The following is a 23,034-nucleotide window of genomic DNA, read 5'->3' as shown; positions in this document are numbered from 1 at the left end:
GTTGCGAATAAAGAGATATATTCTATTCAGAAGAAATCCCTCTATCATTTTTAACGATCTAAAGCATTGGATTAGAACAAAAAAACGTAGATCTTATTTTTTTAGCCCTTACAAATGTTTATTTCTCTGCGAAGAAGATCCTACATAATTTGTGACTGAAGATACGAGTGTTACGAACTATAAAACTTTCATAAATTGTTTCATAATTGTTAAAACGACACAATATCACTAAATTATAGTAAACATAGAAGGAACCAAAAATCAAGAAAATACAACTAAATCGTAATATAGATAATATATACAAAATGACACCAAATTTTTACTCAAATATTTTAAGAAGAAATAACGTACCACCGTTTCAAAGGCACATATGTATTAACATTTGAATATAAAATGGCTTTAAATTAAAGAAAAGACAAGAAACATTACATTTTCCATACCACCTCTGCAAATCATCAATTTACCTAAGACTTAAGGAGAATGAGACCTTCCATAAAAGAAAAACCGCAACATGAACGAGATAGAACTTAGTAATCTACAGCATTCAATTAGATTTTTGACAAATAATAAAAGAAATGGTGAAAGCGAACAATCTAATTAAGTTACACAGTGTATATTGAAATCTGAGCTCTTATTTTATCTGTTATACTCATTTTTATTATAAGTTTATACGTAATTAAAAAATGTTGTAATTCTAAATTTACGAATTCAAAAGTCATCGGATAATTTCTAACTTAAGGAGGGTACAGCTATAAATACAGCAGACAGCACATTGCAGCTTAATGCGCAAGCTATGCCAGGGATATCATTTATTTTTTAGATTTTTCTTTGTCGGATAGGCTGTCTGGAAGATGGTGTGGTAAAACATCCGATAACCTATCCGAGAAAACTAACTCTACAACGTAATGGAGATCGAATGATGATCGAGTTAATTTTAACTCAGGCTCCGATGGAATCGCTACTCACCAAAATTCTAGTTTAAACTCACAGAATCTTAAAATCTACTAAAGAGGAATAGCTCACACAATAACACATAAAGTGTTTATTTTGCTTAAAAAAAAGAAATTTCCGATTGATAGAATTTGACTAACTATAAAAAACAATAAAAAAGATTTAAAGTAACTAGGTGAAAACCTTCGATTTTAAAACAAGGATAATTGAATGTAGTAATAGTATTTAAGTTGTATTAAATAAAATTAATATTGTGAAATAACGCAGACAAAAACTCAAGATTTATATTGTTTTTTAGTGTAATAACTTGTAAAGGTGTTCAAACATGCCATAAATATAAAACGTTTTTCTTTGGCCCGCTATTTTATACAAAAAATACTTATTTCAATCGTTGGATTATGATTCTAAATATCATAATAATTTATTAACCTTTTGCAAATATCGAAAAAAATTATATCGAGCTCCACCTGAATTCGAATATCGATTTTAGCTTACATCGGTTAGTAGTATGGAAACTATATATGTGTTACTAGTATAAATTTAGCAGTCAGCAATATAAACGGCACGGAGGCCGGGGAAAACCGGCAGTTCTCGTTGGGCGCGCAGGACTTGCGGTTCTCCCGTGACACTAACCTCAATAAAGTTCTCATATAAGTGAGTTTAAATTGTGAATGAAAAGAAAATGTTTCGTTTAAGTAAAATATAAAGTTTAAATGGTTATAATAATTTTAATTTTATAACAAGTTAAATTAAACTTTATAATAAATTTATCGCTTATTTTTATTGCAATGAAAACTATACCGTCAGATTATTGTGATTATTAAATATATAAGAAGTAAAATCAATTAAATTTGATTATGTACTTATAGCTTTTAAATGCTAAAAGTCAAGTGCTAATTTTTATGTTAATTTATTGATAATTTTTATTTATTTATTTAGTCAAAATAGTAGCTACTACAGACAAGGCCAAAAGTTTGTAACCATTGGCGTTAAAAAAGAATGTGGTTTATATTGTTGTTGCCATATTTATGCTATAAATGTCTGTCGTTATAGTTGCATTGTGCGAAATTTTGCTTCCGTTTCATGTATATTATGGTGTTTGTGGTGTATTTAAATTTACATGACGCATTTTGCAGATTTTGATGAAATTCGAGAATTACAATAAATAGAATGGTGTCACCTTAACAGCATATTTATTCGATGTATTAAAAAAAGAAATCATTAGCCCAGACAAAATGACGTCCGAACGAGATGTATTAATGCTATACGACAGCTCACCCGATTCTCTTTTGGATATTTGCGTTCAGTACATTGCCAACGATCTAAACATAATTTCTACGCAACATCCCCAAAACTTTTGCCTTAAACTTAAAAATGACGTCTTATTGCCTGCTGAGTTATGGGAGAAGATACTGCAAGAGTACCAAAAGAAGAGCAGGATCAATGATGATTTTGCGAATATGTTTCACGATCGTCGCCGGGCAAGACTCGATAACCTGGTACTTCGTAACGCGCGCATCTCGGATGAGGGTTTCCACTGCTTCATGATTCATAAACCAATCAATCTGGAATTAATTCATTGCGAATACTTAACACAGAGATCCTTAGAAATAATTAGTGCCAACAGTGAAAGGTTGGTTACACTAAGATTTAGAAGACCAAACTATGTCCCTATGCATGAAAACGGTGAATATTGTCAGACACCATTAATTGATGCACCTAAATTAAGACATCTTACTATGCACTGCAGAGGTCTTATTGTCTTTCCGATACTTCTTATAAGACCAATGAATAATTTGACACACTTGGACCTCTCAGATTTCATACCCTCTGTGTCAGTGAGTGCATTTCAAGAATTGGTAAACCTGCGGTCACTTATTCTCTACAATGTTCTGTGGTCAAAGGAGGTTATAGATCGTATTGTAAAACTCAAGTTGTTGAGACGTCTTGATCTATCACATTCAAATGAACGGCACGGAACTTACTATAACCCAAATGAAGTACTGAACAATATTGTGGAAAGTTTGCCAAATCTTGTATCATTGGATATATCAGGAACTAATCTTGCCGGTTCAGGATCACAAGCAGTATATTCTGTAAAACAGGTGCCATCCAATAATGCTGTTCCAGCACATGTGCCATGTGACATACCTGGCCTAGTCCTGCGTGTGAAGAAACCTCTTGATTTCCTTGGCCTTTATGGAACACATTATGGGGCTTGCAGAAGACATGATATTCCAGCTAAAGTGGTTAGTCATTATGAAAGCTAGAATTTTAAAATTTATTTATTTAATTATTTTATTTTCTTGATAAATATAAACTTGTTTTATTTTTTTAAGTTATTTTAGAGGCACATCATGCAGGAAATCTTATAAATAGTATATACATCAATAAAAAAAATGGTCTTACATTTTCACTTAAATTTGTAACAGCAAAATATTATCTTAATTGAAACTATATTGACATTATTTCATTTAATTCTAAGAATTTACCAGCTTTTCTTAAATAAATACCAAGAAATACAGCTTTAAGTATTATTGTAGTGTGTGATAACTTGATTGAATATATAAAACACTTGTTGCATCATACATAATCATTACAAATGTACATATTTCAAAACTAGTAAACCTAAAATCAAGTGGGAAAAGTAGCTTCTAATCCCAGAAGATTATTAAAAAAATATATGTTTTAAATGTGTTTTACCAAACTATGCACTCTGAATTATAACTACATCAACTCTTAGCGACTTTGTGGAGAAAACCATAATTTTTATTAATATTCTGAGTATAGCCACTTTTTACTATGCTAGCTGTTTTGGCTTGCTGTTGATATGGAACATCCTGTTTATAGAAAACAGTAAATGCTTTAGCTAGTTGCCTTTGATATAAAAAAGAATTGTTTGTTAACAGATATCGGGTGATGCAAATGAGGAACAGATTTTGACAGCTGCAGTGGCTTATATGGAGAGACCTGCTATGCTTACGCGTGTGCTTAACGACCTTTATTATCTGTTTCGCTATGAAAATAATGCTAACATTGGCCGCGCACTCTCTGTTGTCCTGGATGCCATGGATCAACATATAACTGAGAAACATATTCAAATTTCTGGAAGGTAGTTGCGCTAAATTTTGGAATATCAATCATTGCAAATTTTTATATAAAAATGTACATATATAGTTCTGACAATCATTTGACTTTTCAAAAGAAAAGGTGATGTAATTATTGTAACTTCTATTAAGAAATGTAGAGCAATAAATTATATATATAAAAATGTCACCCACATCAATATTAATAAAGCTCTATAAAATATGTTTTCGTTTTAGCGCCACACTTTTTTATATTGTAAAAGGTAAAGAGAAAGAACGCATTGGCATTAAACTTAAGCGTCGTATAATAACAGCATTGCTAGATGGCATGGAAGCACACTTTGGTGATGATACCATGATGAGAAATGGATGTCTCACCCTATGCCAGTTCAAAATACCAGTTGATGTGGTATGTAATCTTATTATTTGGCTTTACATGGTATATGTTGTCATTTACTTTTATGCATTATTTACTAATATGAATGTACATTTAAGTTGTTGAATTTATTTAGGTATCCAGCAGTTGAGTTATGACTTTTGCGATAGAAGCACTTATTGTAGTTTCATTAAATTTGTATTAAACATAAGTCAAGTCCTTCCATTATAGCAATATAAGTTAATGCTAGACTACTTAAAAAATGTCTGATGAAGCTAAAAATAATATATTTATACAATACAGGTAATAAAAATGACTAATCATAATTTTAACTGTAATACTTTACTTTAAAGTATTTAAAGGTGTTACTGTTACTTTTTTAATGAATACTATTGCATCTAGTATACTATTAAAAAAAAACGACAAAAAACAACAACTTTGTATTTAGGTAAAAGAGCCTCAATGTATCAATGATTATGTAGTTTAAGGCGAAAAATGGAAAAGATATTAACTAAATATTTTACTTCAAGGATTCCAAAGTAAATTATGGAAATTACACCACACAATCTAGGTTATTTAAATTAGTGTATGCTTGTATTACTAGTATTAATATTATTTTGTTTTCTAGCTGTTTGAATATGAGCGCGTGGTTCAGATACTGTTGAATGGTGTTGCTGATGTCAACCAAGAGGGCTTTGTTCAGCGCATCGCCATTTATTTGCTTAATTCACTGGCTTGTCAGGTTGATGGCAGCCAGAAGCTTCTATTGGGCAACAATGGCGCCATTCTGGTACGTATTTAATTCTAACAATTGTTTTTACTGTAAGTCATCAAAACAATGGGGTGTTCATCACAGAAACTTACGTAAATGGACATTACATATAAATTTACTTCTAACACTTTCTATTAAACTTATATAAGTCATCATATTCCAATAGGGAATGATATAAAAGAAAAGATCATTTCACATGTGGGAAACAATTGATCTTGGTGATTTTATTGATTCAAACTGCACATTGCTAAGTTTATAGAAAGATACAGGATGCCACTTCCAATCTGTCCTTCTGGGAATCTATTGGGAAGTCTTGTATCCAGCAGTGGATTTCCTAAGGCTAAAATGATGATGAAGTGAACTTATTGACATTATATACATGCATAAAATATAAAATATATATATAAAAAATATATATATAATTTAAAGGCCTAGCTCAATATTTTCCAAGTTATGAGGGCTCAAAACATGTAACATGTTACAGTAAGATAGTGTTAGATTAGCATACCCTGTGATTTTAAAAGAGATTTAGATATAGATAATAATTGAATATTTTACTTGCTGGATAATAAATACATTACAAAGTACATAAGTTTCTATGAAAAAAACAGATCTACAGTCTATGCCAAAACTAGGGAAAAAAATTGCATTAGGAATTAAGCTTGAATGTCCATGCATAATGTATGAATGTTTATGAATTATACAGATCAATGGGTAATATTAATAGCTCCATACTCAAATAGGCGGAAGAGGCGACATACATCAGGTCGACACATGCATTTTACATTCTTGAATTATTTATATATGTAAAATACAGCGTCCAATAAGTGTAACATTTATTTTGAACTAGCACTATCCTGTCAGATTTTGTACAATGTGAATTGTGTTCAGTCTATCACAGTCCAATATTAAAAATAAATAGATAAACCGTATCACAGATTGATCACTTTGTGTTTTATGTTATAAGCAATGATCACTTATGAAATAAGTTTTAGTAAATTATTATAATAACATAATAATTGTAATAATTTATTGTACACGATATTTTTATTTAACTATATCTTAAATTGATTCTATAAAGTTTTGATTGATGTGAAATTTTTGAAAAGGACAGGTAATTTATTCTGTGGTTTGTAGAGGAAGACATGTGTAGTTTATATTTTTTTATTAGACTTAAAATTAAAAACCCTTTACTGCTTTATAAAAATATTTTTATTAAAATCAGTCGAATTGTTTGAACCGTTTTCGAATTTCGCACTTAATACTGACCAATTCAATACAAAGTATAGGACATTTTACAAACAACTGATTTTGATTCGAATAATCTTTTTAATGTTACATAAAATAATACGGTATTGGAAGAAAGAAGTTCGATATACAAAGAACCTATTACGCTATTTGAGAATCCGTATGCAGAGATAAGGGGGAAACCGGTTACGCAATACTTTTAGACATTATTGAATACACTACTGTAACCAATTGTGTGCTTTATTAAATAAATAATTCAGTTATTGAATGTGGTGTACGAAAGGAAATTTGTTTTCCGATTTCATAACGTACAGAAATTAAATCGTTTTTGGCAGTTGGGATTGGCAACGACATATAAAAACTATTTAAAGCTCCCTGTTTATGTACGCGGCGCTCGAGTGTACGGTGCACTGCAATAAAATGTTACTAGATTTATGGTGTCGTTGTGGGGTAGCAACTATCGTAAATTTTACGTGTGTACATGGAAAATAACTTACTTTCTCTTTTACATAAATTGAAGCTCAAGTACAAGACTTATGGACAGACTAAAGCAGCGTAAAATGTAACGTCCAAGTTTTATGAATTACATAACGTTCCCTTTTTAATATGATATAAAATAATGTAAATATCTCGCTTTTGAAATCTATGTTCACCTGCGACAAGTCACTGCTGGATAAGCATATCCGAATTCGTTGAAATATTGTTTTCTCTTTAGAACTCATATGTATGTACTCATGTTATTATTTGTGTTTATCTGCCGCCAAAAAAATAGTTTAGTGACAGATATCGATGTATATGTACTGACTCAACACGATGTCTCTGGAATCAAAAGGCTTAGAGAGCTGAAATTTTGTACGAATATTCCTTTGCACTAGTAAGATTCAGCTAAGAACGGACCTTACGAAATTCTAAAACACACAAAGGTGATTCAGGGAGGGTTTATAAAAATAACATTTCTTTTGTTTAAAACTACCAGAATATTGTTTGGGTATGTTTTAAATTACCAAGAATTAATTTTTGAATAAAAGGCTGCGCGATACTGAAGCCGGTAAGAAACAGTTATATAATATTTATAACTGTTAGTCGAAAATTAATTGATTAATAAGAGATGTACCATCTAATATTTTAAAATGCTAAGCGCATATGCGGTATTGTGTAATAATTGTGTACAGAATGGAAACTGCAATTTCTTTTGTCATCAAAGTTATGTTTATCATTTATGACATATTTGTTTTTAAAAGCATCTCTCTTAATGTAAGAAGCATTATAATATGAAACAAAACTTGTTTGTTCCGCCGCGCATGTAGATCAGTGGTGTTTTTAATATGACAATATTTTAATGTAAAAGGTGAACTCATATAATTCGGCTTGTAGCGAATATGTAACAACATGAGAAACCTTGATGCTATCGGCGAATATCTTTATACTTCTTTTGACTTGCATACGAAATGTCTTAATCCTTGCAAACATCACTCTAATGTCCCTTTGCCCTATACTGCTTTTAAAAGAACTAAAGATAATTAATATGATTATTTGTATATAGGTAGCCCTAGCGCCTTTTTATTTATACAGCCCAATAGTAGAGTGAGATTTGCGAATGCAGGTCGCGGGTTCGGTTCCCGGGATACAATTTATATAATTTAAACTTTCTGCATTAATCATATAGGAATGCCAGTGCTTGCAAACAGTTCTTTCCGTACCATAATATCACAATGATAGACTATGATATATACCCCCATAGATATCTTTTGGAAGGCCTATGCCCTTAGTGGGCGTCTTAGAAAATAATGAAATGAAACTTTTTTATAAGAATTCAATGTGTTACAATATTAAATCCATGAAATTATTTTTTGTTAACAGACCATGTGCTTGCGAAACTTTTTTTAAGTAAACTCTTGCGCAGTTATAATTTATTGCTCACGGGCTTACTCCGAATTGAAATTAATTTTGCTATTGCGAAGTGTCGCGGCTTGTCTCGATCGATATTCAAATCTAATTTAAGCTAATTATAAACATTTGTCAAGTTTTAAGTACGGGCTTTTAAACTAAGATTAAGTTTTTCTGTACATCATCATCGATCGTCATCAACCGTCTATGTTTCAACATAGGGCTAAGAATATTTTCTCTTAGTCATTAAATCTTTTATAACAAATATTTCGAGGTGGTAACAAAAAAATTATAGCAGAATAGTGTGCATGGTCAGCTTTACAGCCTCTAAATAGGCTATCTTTAAAACGGGAACAGAAAGAGAACACAATCATTAGTATCACAAGTAGCTCCAAATTATTAGTAAGTTTGCAACCGACAGTGTTTTGGACCACTAGCATACATAAGGCTGACATTATATTAATTAAAAGACAATTTATCTTTGATTTATATTATGTGAAATGTTCGACACAAATATTAAGTCAAAACAGGGGCAGTCACTTTGGCACCTTTATAGCTATGTTTTCCTAATATATAAGATCCGATGTAATGCTAACATACTGTTATACAGATAAATTATTTGAACCCAGTGTCTTAAATAGTAAATTTAATAGTATTGTAATTTTTTCTCTTAAAGACATCATAGTCAAGGTCGCCGAAAGTCACTGTCTTCTTGGCGGTGTTTAGGAGATGCCTATGCTTTGCCATGATGATATTGATGAGACACTTGTTCATCGTTGCATGTGGTCAATTTAAAGTTTTTTCTTTTAATTTTAAACGCCATTGCGAAGTAACTATTAAGTATGTAAAACTTCCTGATATTATTGAATATTCGTGTAATACTATATACTTTTAGGGATATTTTTGATGATCCTTGTTCCATCATATCCTGCGGTGTTGGAGCTACGTAAAGCAATACATTAGTAATTGCAAAATATATAAAAGTTTATATAATTTTGCGAATTTTACATGTCACTGTTATTAGAATATGTTAAAAACCATGAATTTATACTGAAATTGTGTGTGTAAAAAAACATCTATAGTAATTGTATGGTTGAAATCTCTAAAGACAGTACTAAGTGTATTTCAAAGTTAAGAATGACAATGGATATACGCCTTTAGGAATACTCGTAGAGTTATAGAGATAGTTATATAGGTTTGACAAGATTTTATTTGGGATACGGGAAAGAAAACGAAAGAATGCGATGCCGGACACAATCGATTTAAAATTTTAAAAATCATACGCAAATTTTAAGGCGTTTATAAAGCGTTATATAACAAAAGGTTTTGGCACTAAATCAATAAATAGACTATCGCAAGAGTGGAAATAAAGAGTACTAGCTTAGAAGAAGTCGTCTAGAAATGAGGCCAACACCTGTACATGTTAAAAAGTTCTCACTTAAGAATGTATTGTCTTGTTTGTTATCGCACTATTATAAGTCGAATTAAGATAATTTTCTATCATTAATAAAGATTTTTTCTGTTTTGATTTTACTTTGTAAGTAAAGCTACGCGAAATACTCTGTGTATTTTCTTAGATTTCATTGTACACATCAAAGATAATAAATTATTTAAACTTCGCCTGTGTTGTAAAATATATTAAAGCACATGCAAGATTTACTTAGCGAATGCGTGATAAACTTCTATGACAACTCTGTGTTTTTGCGGTCTCGTTAAATATGTTTAAAGATTATAGTTTAAAAGTCCTTACTTTACCTAACAACGAACGTACGAAGCGAATGCACTGAAAGCGGCTTATAGCTTTGTTAGTTTTCAGAGCTAGAGATGAGTATTTGTGTAATATTTAGTGGGAATAATGTATTAAATGCATTTTCCCATATAACAAAATGTCGAACATTTCGTTAAATGATCTCTAATCTATCAAATTAATGTGACTACATGATATTTATCGGTATAAAAGTATGTCAAAGCCTTATTCTTCTCTAGTAACGATATAAAAGTGACCGATGTATATTGCGTTTATTGAAAAAAAAATACTTTTGAGGCCGAAATCGATCAATAGGTGCATATTTGATATGTTGAGGACGTGGCGTGTTTTCTTCGTGTATTGAATTGGGTCGTGTATTTTTGTTATATATATATATTTTTTTTTATTTGCGAAAGTTTAGAAAGTAGTTTCAATTCCATATGTATTAATTTCAACTATTTAAATTAGCTGGTGTAGATCATTGGTGTAATTGATTGTTGCACCTTATAAGGCTAATGGTGGCTCAGAGTTCAATAGAGAGAGGTTATGCTCGAAACTTCGCTGAGAGATAGAATCAGGAATGACGAGAGCCGCAGAAGAACCAAAGTCACCCATGTAGCTCGAAGTAATTCTGGTCTAAAGTGGCAGTGGTCGCGCCGCATCGCTCGTGCAACTGTTGATTGTTGGTGCCGAAAGTTTCACGGCCCGACGACCACGAGCAGATAGACGCGGTGTGTTAGTCTGGATGCGCGCAACGGTAGACCGATCATAGTGGTGATCTTTGGGAGAGACCTATACTTTGCTGTTGGCGTCTTATCGGCTGGCATGATGATGATTGACGTTTTTTTTTTATTATTAAATTTTTAATCACAATAAATACATAGAATAAAAATTACTTATTTTACATTACTTCAAAAAATGAATATTTTGTATAAATCAAGGCATCAGTTTTTTCGTATAGTTGTAATATTAGTCTTTCATAAGGCGGCTTACGCTCTAGTAACAAATTAAACTTTTATACATGAAGATGAGAGATTGGCATGCAAAATCGAACTTATTACATGTAACTACGTTTCGCATTAAAGTTTAACGAACATGCTTAATTCACTATTGCCTCATTTTTCTAAAAGCTGCGCGTGTTCTTTTTATTATCTGTCACACGAATCTAATTTGAGTTAGTGTTATAATAATTTAACTTGAGTAATAATTTCTCTGGTGCGAATTAACTACTGTAATGTAAAGATAAGGTGTTCTCAATTAAGATGTGATTTTAAAATTTTATGAAAACAAGCACAAACTTAAGAAGCTTATTAAATCCAACTATTAACTATTTATAACGAGCCATTAAGAGAAAACATATCTTTCTAATCTTAATCAAAGATCTGGAATGAGAAGATTAGTAGACGAACGAAATCAAGCGGCATAGTCTTGTTAATTAGCAAGTTGATCAGTGGCAAGACCACATAGCGCGCAATACGTGAAGATAGGCGCCGTGGCCATAAGGTTCTGGAATGGAGACCACGGATAGGCAACCGCAGCGCAAGACCTCTGCGAATTTAGTAGATAATCGACCTTGTTAAGGACGTCGAAAGGCTCCTTTATTGGAAATGTTTGGGGGAGGCCTATGTCCAGTGGTGGACGTACGACTACGGCTAAATTGATGATAATGATTCCCTTTAATATTTAAGTGTATATTATTAGCTTTATTATCTAAATGAAAGATTCCTTTTCAGGAGTATAAAAGTACAGCGAAGTATTTTATATATTTATATAGGTCAAGGAGGTTTCTTTGTTCTTTTTCCGTTCGCTAACAAGCTGGCTACTCGGATTTATTCAGCTTCGTTAACAACGTATCGACTACCAATTGAAAATCTATATGTTTAGATTTAGGTCGCACGATCGATTGAGTGTTATGTATTTTAGCGGTGATGTTATTTTTATGTATATCTTTTGCCTCTCTTTTAAATTTTATAATGTTACGGTACTAAGGGCATAATATTATATCACACTATTAACACTTATCATTTAGATAGGTTACCTGTGCGGTACACTTGGTGCATTCAGCGGTAGAGGACTGAGAGTTGCAGTCCTAAGATTGCGGTTTCAATTCTCGAGATTCAATCTTATGGAATACGTACTTTGTGCATAAACTATTGCCTCTACTGACAAACGAAATTTACAGAGGATAGGCAGTAGCGTGCTCTATCTACCATAATGCCACACTGCGGTCGTCAACCTACCTGCCAAGCGTGGCGATATAAGAGAAAAAAATTTCTAAATTCATCCATCTTATAGAATGTGATTTGCCTTTGAATTTGATTTGATTTGTTGCACGTCAGAGCATTGGAGTTTTTGATTTTGAGATATAATGATAGAGTAGCCCAACAACGGGCAACTCTCAATAGTTGTCTCAACGACTTTTTATCTAGAGACAAGGCAAAGAAGAAAGACATCCGCGATCTGCTTAACACAAATAAAATTTCAAGCTTTACTGTTCCAATTTTTTATTACTCGTGTATATTGTTTTGTTTCCAAAGCACTGGAGATTAACCATAGAGAGTAATCCTTTCTTAAATGTCTAATTTATTGAAAGATTCTTCGTCGTAATTGAGTCAGCCCATAGAAGCCTATATATATATATATATATATATATATATATATATATATATATATATATATATATATATATATATGGCTGCCGATATCTATAGGGAATATGGCATAATCGTCGCGCTCGGTAGGCGAGTTGGCGATCGCAGTGTGGTAATATGGTCCACAGAAGACGGTGCTTTTCCATCCTTTAGAAATTTGTTTTTGGGCAGTAGAAGTCTCATATAATTAATGCAAATAGTGTTAATTAAATAATAATAAATAGGGTGATATGTCAGATTACGTATTTCTAAAAGCTCATTTACTTTTGTTTACGGTATAACCAGTATATGCAACCAGTGATATCGTCTCTATTATTATGACTACAAAAGTGTAATTTTTTTTACTTTCATTTTACCCATAAGCAACCCTTGCATAAAAGCTAGAGAAAAGTTCATACTCCAATGGCCTGTACGTGCAACATGCATTATTTAAATATTTACGCAAAATTAGTACACCTAGCTTTATCAACCAACTTTACGTGACTACGTGGAAAAAGAATTAGACTTTTTTTTTAGATATTTTCTGGGACTAACCACGGCCTGCACTGTCAAATGTGCAAATGTATTTATATTATTAAACATGTGTTTGGGCGTATTTAATATTTCTTTTAAATTTGTCAAGTAATAACAGAAAAGAACTCTTTAAACAAAGAACTTTTTACACAAGAAATTTTTATATTATTTGTTTACACTAGTTCAATTTTATTAACTTGAACAACATCCCCCAGGTTTCGCAAAGCAAAATATTTTCTTTTACGTCAACATTTAATCATGGAAAAATTTTCTTCAGACATGTAGCTGCGACTTGTTTTCGAAAGTTTTATTGTGTAAACATTTTTATAAATACGGGCAGAAATATGTTTGCTCCGTATTTCACAAGGGAAATATACACTGTAGGTTTCATCTAGAAAGACTGATAGATTGATAAAAAGTATGAAACAGCTGTAATTGACTAGATAAAAGATGAAATTAATTTATTCAATATTAGAACTTTTAACAGAAGATAGATTGTCATTTTTTTTAGCTGTATTTTATTTATGACTACTTTGCTTCGCAAGGTGTTATAGTTATGGAGGAGAAGCAGGAAGAAATTTTGCTTCAAATATAAATTACTGTATTAAATTTGTTATAATTATTTATTTTGGATATTGCCTCAGTAATATTACTTTTATTCCCTATTACTCATATTATAATTTTACGTAACAATATATATTTATACACCGGAATTAATTTTTAAACGTATAAACAGCTGGGTAGAGATGTTTTTTGCTCTGTGGTTTATATTTTAAATGAAAAGTGTAAATTTTACTATTTTCCACGCAAATTTATTTTCCTCTCTAAAAGAACGGTGCTCGTGCGTTAAGGAATTTCCGAATTGGACTATAGTCTAGTTTTTTGTTCACCAATATAATTGGTGTTTTGTTTTTATTTGTTTACTTGAAATTTCGCGTAGTAGACGTCGGATAAAAACGGGCGGGAAATAGCTAGTTAATGTATAAGGCTTAGTTGTACTTTGATCACTATAACTCTCATAGGTATAAGACTTGGCCTATATATTTTAGAGCTTGTTTAAGATATTCATATTTAATAATCATTATAATGATCTATTAAATAACACTGATTTTATACTGCGAGCCACGTGATAATGATGGAGGACATCTAATTACTTGTGAAATTACAGCGTAATAATGCGAAAGAAAAGCTTGTTGAGTATTTTTGTGATTTCTAATATTTAATATGAGATAGTTAAATGCGTTACTACTAGTTTTAATATGCTGAGAACACGAAACTCAACACCGAAGTCGATTGAAAAGCCACTTAAGCGATAAGCATTCTTAAGCCACGTCTAATAAAGACCGCAATATTTAAATCAGTTAAAATTATTTTTTGTTGTTTACATTAAAATAAATGATTAAAAAAATAATCCATTATAACTGAATATACATTATTCAATGATTTTAGGCGAGTAAACTTTAATGGAGAGAACGTATAACTCATTTATCAACTAATTAATAAAGCTTTTACACATATTTTCAATCACCCTGCATAAAGTGATCACTCTGATTTTTTTATTGGTATATGAAAAGCCTATCACTCCTGGCAGTACAACGTTAGCACTGATAAAATGTAAACAATGATTAATTTCAGTATGTAGTAAACCTAATTTATAAAATGTGTATTCCTATTATATTATTAATAAGTTTATTTTTTATTTCTGCAACCATTGATTTTTGTATTAGGTATACCATACATCAATGGGCTATAAATACACTCATTTCATGCATTTACACCTATTACTAATTACCCTGTACAGTCTTGATGGCCGAACAAGCATTTATTAAAGGTTTGCTGTTCCAGACAATGTTGAACCTGATCTCGGGACGACTCAGACGTAACATCTGCGACGACGTATTGGAAGTCGCCTGGTCTACGATGTGGAACGTGACGGACGAAACGCCTCAAAACTGCCAACGTTTTCTCGAAAACCATGGTATGGAGCACTTCTTAGCTTGCCTCGAGGTAAGGAGTAACACCGAAACTTTGATATAAAGTTATCGAGAAACGTAAGTTTCTTTATATACGTACATATAATATAGATATTTGCCTATTTAAATATATATGTATTACATCAATATTATATAGTTCATATAGAGCCCATATACTCGATCACACCTAATGTTAGGACTCATTATAGAGTATTTATAATTATATCACTGCGCTTATGCAGCTGTCATGATAACGTAATTATTACTAGTGTTTAATTTACATTGCGTACTTTTACTTACATTGTGCAAAATGGTAGTATTGAGCTCGAGATGAATGGAAAATACATCAAAGAACACAGAGTAACTGGCCCGTAGATAGCCTGCGCCTTAACCTTTGGTTGTAGCATATGGTTAGTTGAGATGTTACTATTATACCAAACAAAAGAGATTCACAGAACTATCGGCACTTTATTCTGGAGCGACATGCAAAAGGACATCGACGTCTTTAAGGTAAGATGTTTGATGTTGTGCCATATTTAAAAATCTGGTAGCGTCTTAAACAGATTTTACAGTTACACTCTTAACTTGCTTCGCAAAGCCATCTTGGCATAGAAAAAAAATTTTGCGTGTACATCTGCGCGCATGAGCTTGCATATACGGGACAGATTTGCCGCGTTGACATTCAATTATCAACTATTGACTCTTACGGTCTCTGTGTTCATTACGCTTACTTATACATGCATATAGTGCACGCATACTATCAATTTCTTTGATTCACGTAAGAGATATTTTTTCCACCATAATTTACTTTATAATAACGCCACTTAAGGTTTTTTAATATATAATGTTTGTAGTTTAAAATCTTAGTTATCTCCTTAGGTACGGCGTTCTACAAACCTGAACATAGTTACATATTAGTATCAAAGTCCATTAGAACATATAGCAAATATTTTTCTTTTTTAAATTAGTTTTCGAAGGCTATAAATATAAAGAAAAGGTTTTTCGTGAATATGTATTAATTAAAATGAAACTTCGCTATGCGTAGTGTTATGTAATCGGAGATTTTACATAAGTATTGAGAAACAAAACCTTACATTGCTTGTAAATTTCAGCGTTTTTTTTATAAGCTGTCTCATGTTTTTTCTTTTTTCTTGTATATGACGTTTCTTATGTAAATCGAGATAGTAATCTGTAGCCTTTTTAGCACAACATTGTCGCTTTTCAACATAACCTTTGAATTTAAGCGATAATTTCTCTATTTCGACGGAGAATTCTCTATGATAAGTATATAATTTTTAAGATATTACCATTTGCATCATATGAAAATATTTTAAAGAGAGTTATATACTCTTATATGATTCTATAATTGTGTAAAAGTAGAAATCATATTTCAGCTTACTTTTTGGTAACCTTATGGTTTGGTAATATTTTAAATTTGGGTGCAGTATGGTTATATTTGAAAATTAACAGTTTTAACACTGGTAAATAGTTTTAATTTTCTTTTGAGTTACAAAATAAATTCAGTAACTAACAAAGAGAAGAAAAATAACAAATCATCATTACATCTAAGTAATGTAACATTTCGGTCACAGTGCTGTCTGTTTGATCTTGTATTTTTAAGTTTATGGAATGCATCCGCGTATATATATGCTCTGGTAGTAGTGACAAAGAAAATTGTCTGTATGTATATAATGCAAGTGGTTTAAGGCATTTAAAAATAAATTAATAATTTAATATAAATGTGTAATGTAAACACGTTTCACATTGAGCTATTTTTTAATATAATTAATTCCTTACCGCATAAATGCATACGGTTAGTAATATTTACTATAGTTTATATTCAGTTTAAATGTCAAAAGTCCTTGTCCAAAAGTCTGCAAATTACATTTAAAGTTATCTACGTGTATCACTTAGAGACTAGGAATAACACAAACAATGACAATCCTACATACATATACGACGAGCCAAAAGTTCGTAATAGTTTTTATGTTATTAGTTAACCGAAAATTGATAGGTTTTTATTTGATTTAAATAAAAAAAAATGGATATAAAACTCTTAAAATGAACCACAGAGTTTCCCTGATAAAGAAGAACTCTTGCGCAATATGATGGGTCTGCTCGGCAACGTGGCGGAAGTCGCCGACTTGAGGCCGCAGTTGATGAATACGCTGTTTTTGAATGTCTTCTATGAACTTCTAAACTCTCCAAGCGACGGTATTGAGGTACGTTAAATATTCTAAATTGAAGCATAATCAGGTTATTTAGTTACTTTAGATCGAATCAGGGTTGAGGAGATCCGTAGACGAATCAAAGTAATCAATATAGTCCAAAAGATTGGCAAGTTGAAGCGCAGAACGGATGGCTCATGGTGCCATGGTTTCTTGAATGAAGGCCAAGGACCAGCAAGACCAGCGTAAGACGTGCACCTATAAGTTGGGCTAATGCTTTTAGAAATCTATGGTGGAGGCCTATGTCATGCGGTAGATGTCGAGGAGGTCTATGTCGACAGATATGTCGACTAATGTATGAAATTCTTTATTTCATCTTATTAGTTTTATTTTCAAAGGGAAACTCAAACGGAATGTAAAAGTTCAGCGATTTCTTCTTTATTTTTCATACAGGCAAAATAGATTTCTTTGTTCTTTTTCTGTTCGCTAGCTACTTGGATTTATTCAACGACGTATCAATTATCAATTGAAAATATATGTACATGTTTAATTTTCTTTTGTGTAATAGGTTAGTTACAACGCAGCGGGTGTGCTAGCCCACATGGCGTCCGACGGTGTTGAGGCCTGGACAGTAGAGGAGCCAGACAGAACAGCGGTTCTCGATCGCGTGGCGGCCGCAATCCAGCGCTGGGATCTCCACGCCGAGAGAAACATAAATTACCGCTCGTTCGAGCCAATTTTGAACCTGCTTCATGCCCATCATACACCGCAATGCCAACACTGGGCTGTCTGGGCACTCGCTAATCTCACCACTGTCTACCGTGAGTATCTGTCATCATACAGTTAATTATTTTGTCGTTAACCCTTAAAATAGTCACTAGCCAAATAAAGAACTTGGATATTTTTATATTTTATTATAAGCCAGAGAAATGTTTAGTTAAAATTAAAGGTGAAAACGATAATCTTTAGGACCGGACGATTCTAGAGTAGCGACCACTAGTCAGTCGATATACTATATACTACTAATAATACTAGGTGGACAGACCACGTAGTCGAGGTCGTGGGAAGTCGCTTCATGTGTGCAGTTCAAGAACGCTTTTAGTAGAGATGTTAGAGAGAAGAATATGCCTTGCAGTGATCTGTCTATCTAGTGACATGATGATAAAGAGAAAAATTTTTATGGAGAGTCGAAATGGAAAAATATCGAGAAAAATAGTGAAAACAAACACTTTTCTTTTCCAAAACAAACCAAAGTAAATTGAAACACTTGTCTGCACCTGTCAAACATGAAGTCAATTACATCCATAATACAGTAAAAGTGAATACTTTTCTTGATAGTCATAAGCTCCTGGTTTATCGCTTTAACTAACAGTTTTTTTTTATAATAAGTTAACAATTTCAATGATAGCATTATTTAAATTTTTCAGCGGACAAGTACTGCGGCTTGGTGGAAACCGAGGGCGGTCTCACACTCCTGAAAAATCTCTTGAAACACTCGTCGCCGTACGAAGATATCAAAAAGCTTGCATGCACTGTCATCAATAACTGTGCAGAGTTTTCTTCGCGGTGCACCGGCCTCCCTCCAGAGGTCGTTTACTTTGACAATTAACTAATGGAATTCTTTGAGGAGATAGACCCTGAAGTGCGTGAATAGCATAGGGTCTTACTGTTCGGATTCGCAGCACTCTGGGTAGTATGCATCTTGGCGGCCTTCTCCTTCATCTGTTCGTACGCTCTTACTCACTAAAAGAGTTGAATCAAGCGAGATTATCTGAAACGTCAAGAGATGCCGCTACTGTAAGCGCATGTCACTATTGACGAAGCTGTTTCAATCGGCAATACAGTGCAGTAGTATTGTCGATTGAAACCCTGTGGTCTTATATGTCGTCGGATGAACAAATCGCCTATAGTTGTGTCCCGTGACATATCTCCTCGGACTCGGTGAGTGAGTGAATATCATAGACAAATTAGTGCTTTTGATGTAAGTACAAGATATAATTTATTTGTCCCCTTGGCGTTTACCAGAATATATATTCTTACACTCTGGTGTCTACTTCAACTATTGTATCGAGCTTATTCTAAACGTCACACTTACTTCGGTGATTTTTGTCCTATTTACTTGAGAACATACACTACACATTGAATACCGTTTTTAAATCTTTTACCGTTTGTAATCGTATGCGCTGATTTTCATATTACTCTTATTAATTAACCCTTAAATGCACATTGTTGTTTTTAAACAACATACTAAAAACCACAGATAAAATTGAACTTCTTTTAATTTTTTGTTAAATTTGACAACTAATTCTTATTTGTGAACTAATTTTGTACATTTTTTAATGTTAGCACTATCCAATGTATATAAGCATTGAAAATAAGTTAATTTCAAATGTCACTTTGAAGAAAACTTTTCTAGTGGCGCGAAACTAAGTTTTGTAGCTGTGTTTGGACTGATAAAATATCATGTAAGTATATAATATATTTTTATTTGCTTGATTATATCTTCAATTACATGTTCACGTTGTAAAACATTGAAAATCACTTGATGCTACAGTCGAATAGGGCGAAATCTGGTACGTTGTAGGAAAACTACAATGCGCATTGCCTGCTAAATAAATGCATGTTTGGTGAAGGATTTTTCTTATGGTTTTTACCATGCCGCGATTACTAAAAAGCAAAATTACAAAGTATTTAGAATTTTGTATTTTTAATTTACATCAGATCTAAAAAAAAAGTTCTAAAAAAGAAACAAATCTACTACTACAAATGGCGCTAAACGTGGTCGACCTAGTGGGAGCACTATACAAAGAGAACTTGTAATGAAGAAGTTCCGAGGACCAGCTCAAGCAATTCCTTTGAAAGACGTCAGATTGGATCAGACATGTCATTGGGAATTGGCTGGATAAGCAACAGAGGTGCAAATTCCCAAAATGTTCAGGCTTTATATTCAAAATGTGACAAAAATGTCGTGTATCTTTATATGATACGAAAAAAAGCAATTGTTTTTATAAATATCATAATGAAGCATAAATAAATACTTCTCAAAAACAATATCCACTCTTATTTTACCCATACTTGCAAAATCTCAATAAATGCGCAATGTAGTTTATAAACAACATTCACATTATTGCAAAAAAGGTATAGTAAATTCATGTCTAGATTTTTTTAATCATTTTTCCTACGCTATAATACATGTCTATTAACAAATATATTTTTTTCAAACGTGAAACAATAATCATCCATTTAAGGGTTAAAAAAATTCTTAACGTAGCTTTATTATATAGTCGTAAATGAAATTGATAGATAAAACCTACATTTTGTCTTAATAATCTGTGTTTTTGTTATACACAAAGATTAGTACAGTTGTTTTTGTAATTTTTGAGCTATTACTGGCCCTATCAGCCAATTTCGGCCTGTACAACCTGTATACACTAATTAATTTTGGAAATAAGAAATTATAGGAGCGCTATAATTACCACCTAGTTCTTTACTTTAAAGTTACACTACCATCACATAACTAGTCGACTTAAAATGAATAATATCCACTCTGCAATGTACTTGATCTGGCCATAAATATTGTTATGTTTGTACATAGAACTTATTATTGTGCATATTAGTTATGCATGCAATAACATAAGAAATTTAAAATGTATGAAGCTTATTTAAAATGATCTTCATACAGAATTTTTAATGTTGAGCGCCAGTTACTTATAGTCATGCATACTCTTTTTGGGAAAATTCTTTACTGATATTTAATGTTTCAAGAATATCAAATTTTGTGGTGTGTAGAGTACGCTGTAGTCATTAAAACTATCCATAAGTCACAATAGATTAATGTTCAGATTGTAATAGTATTAATGGCCAGATTTTAAACAAAGTAACCATGTTGTATCACAGTTTATTAGAAAATAACCGAATGTATTGATTAATTAATATAACAGGAACACTTGCTATAATTAAAGTATGTACTTGGTACATATTCGAGTTTATAAAATAATAACATATTCGAACTGTTTCGTGTGCCGCGGTCGCGCGCCTCCTGGCGGTCCGCTGGCTAGCTCCGTCGCACGCGGCGGGGCCATTTTATGCCTCGTTTAAGCGGTTCGTGCTGCGTAGGCGTCGACTGGCGCAAGGACACGGCGCCACTGTTATATTAATTAATTAACTTTATAATTGTGTTAATTTAATTAATATAACTTTAACGAGTGGTTTAAAAATACATAATAAAAGCAACATTGTAGCTTTTATAACCCCAGCAATTTCTTTTACGGATTAATATAAGCATAGTATGTTGTATAGTATTTGTTTTTATTTACAGCTTTTATAATTTACTATAGTTTGAATTTAACTAAGCGGCGGTGTTCAGGTTACATCACATTTAAGTGTTTTAACGTTTCTGGTTGACCTTTGGGACAGCTTACGCGTTTGTACAATTGCTCAAAGATGTTAAGTTTGTTTAAGTCATCATCGATTTTCGAAGTTAATTTATTTAACTATTAATTATTATTGAAAAAACAATGTTTTTTTAAAGAGCTATTTGTGTAGTGTTTACATAAGCATTACGTTTTATTACTAAGAGATAACTTTGGTGCAATTGTCAATTTTGAAAAGGATACCCTTAGTTTCGATAGTGTTTCTCAATCACACAATACCACGATTACATTTACATCATATTTTTATTTTTATTTTTTGTTGATATCTGGCCAGATTATTTTTGTTCTTTTTTATTTGTTAATATTTTTGTTTCACATGAAATCACAATACACATCACAAGTATACTGACTAAATCACACTTACACTTATTACTCATTAGTATTGCGATTTTTGAAAGTAAATCAATTTTCTTAAGTTTAATTTGGAAAAAAAATTTGAAATTTAGTAATTTAGACGAGCTTGATGTTAAAGATTTTGTGTGTAGGCCGAGAAGGATATGTTAGATATTTTTGTATTTAAAGTATTTTAAGGCAGTGGTACCTCGGCCTAAGTGAGTAGGAACATTAGAAGTGGATGGAACTTTTGATATCACTGTACATAAGCATCACAAAAAAAACATTTGGGTGTTAATATTATACTGAACTTGTCTTAGAGTACTGAATTTATTTCCTAGCTAATATGCATGCTGTTTAAAACTAAGTATATTGTACGCGATTGTACCACGCGTTTATTTATCTATGTATTTGGATTCAATGTGTAGATATAGAAGTTCATGGAGCACAACACAGGGTTCTGTGAATTCTATAAATCAAATAGTTGAATTTAATTCTAGTTATAGGTTAGAATACTTATTAAGTGTAAATCTAAAAAATCACTGTATTTCATCACAAATCTTTATCGTTCTATAATAAAATAGTTGTCCATTATATATTTATAGTTATACCAGAATGCCGTCGCTGAATACCCCTGAACCACTTTATTATATTTTCACTTGTTTATTTTTTTTAACTGATAACATATCAGTTGAATGTGTGTGAGCCACATACGAACGCTTTGTTTTTAAATTTAGGTGTTTTTGTTACATGAAGTTCAACTTATTTACAAAAGAGATGTTGATTATATTGTGATCTTAGAAAAAACTTACCTCTTTTCTTATGTGGTTTAGAGTTAAACACGTTGTCAATAAAGATTCGATTCATTATTGGTGTTTCTTTACCCTTATTATAAT

At 32.0% G+C, this 23,034-nt stretch overlaps 1 protein-coding gene across 1 annotated transcript; it reads left to right on the top strand.

The window, feature by feature from the left end:
* Window positions 1-1,554: 1,554 nt before the first annotated feature.
* On the top strand, window positions 1,555-23,007 carry LOC137933152 (protein zer-1 homolog). Its single transcript, XM_068776964.1, has 9 exons — window positions 1,555-1,605; window positions 2,088-3,200; window positions 3,861-4,063; window positions 4,275-4,446; window positions 5,042-5,203; window positions 15,077-15,238; window positions 17,277-17,426; window positions 17,941-18,193; window positions 18,800-23,007. Exons 2-9 carry the CDS (start codon window positions 2,187-2,189, stop codon window positions 18,979-18,981), a joined length of 2,298 nt encoding a protein of 765 aa, XP_068633065.1. The 5' UTR covers window positions 1,555-1,605; window positions 2,088-2,186; the 3' UTR covers window positions 18,982-23,007.
* The last annotated feature ends 27 nt before the right edge of the window (window positions 23,008-23,034 follow it).

The sequence above is a fragment of the Battus philenor genome, unplaced genomic scaffold, assembly GCF_028537555.1.
Source record: "Battus philenor isolate CCGP_79_NKW_IND1 unplaced genomic scaffold, ilBatPhil1.0.hap1 SCAF_1, whole genome shotgun sequence".
Classification (NCBI taxonomy): Eukaryota; Metazoa; Arthropoda; class Insecta; order Lepidoptera; family Papilionidae; genus Battus; species Battus philenor.
Note: the sequence above shows the minus strand (reverse complement) of the source record. Positions and strands in the feature narration are given on the sequence as shown.

What these genes read in the sequence shown, in the direction of transcription:
- LOC137933152 (XM_068776964.1), top strand. Translation starts at nt 2,187, where the DNA reads ATGACGTCCGAACGAGATGTATTAATGCTATACGACAGCTCACCCGAT. An exon ending in ATGATATTCCAGCTAAAGTG is followed by an intron (nt 3,201 to 3,860) that starts GTTAGTCATTAT and finishes GTTTGTTAACAG; the next exon opens with ATATCGGGTGATGCAAATGA. An exon ending in GCAACAATGGCGCCATTCTG is followed by an intron (nt 5,204 to 15,076) that starts GTACGTATTTAA and finishes TTGCTGTTCCAG; the next exon opens with ACAATGTTGAACCTGATCTC.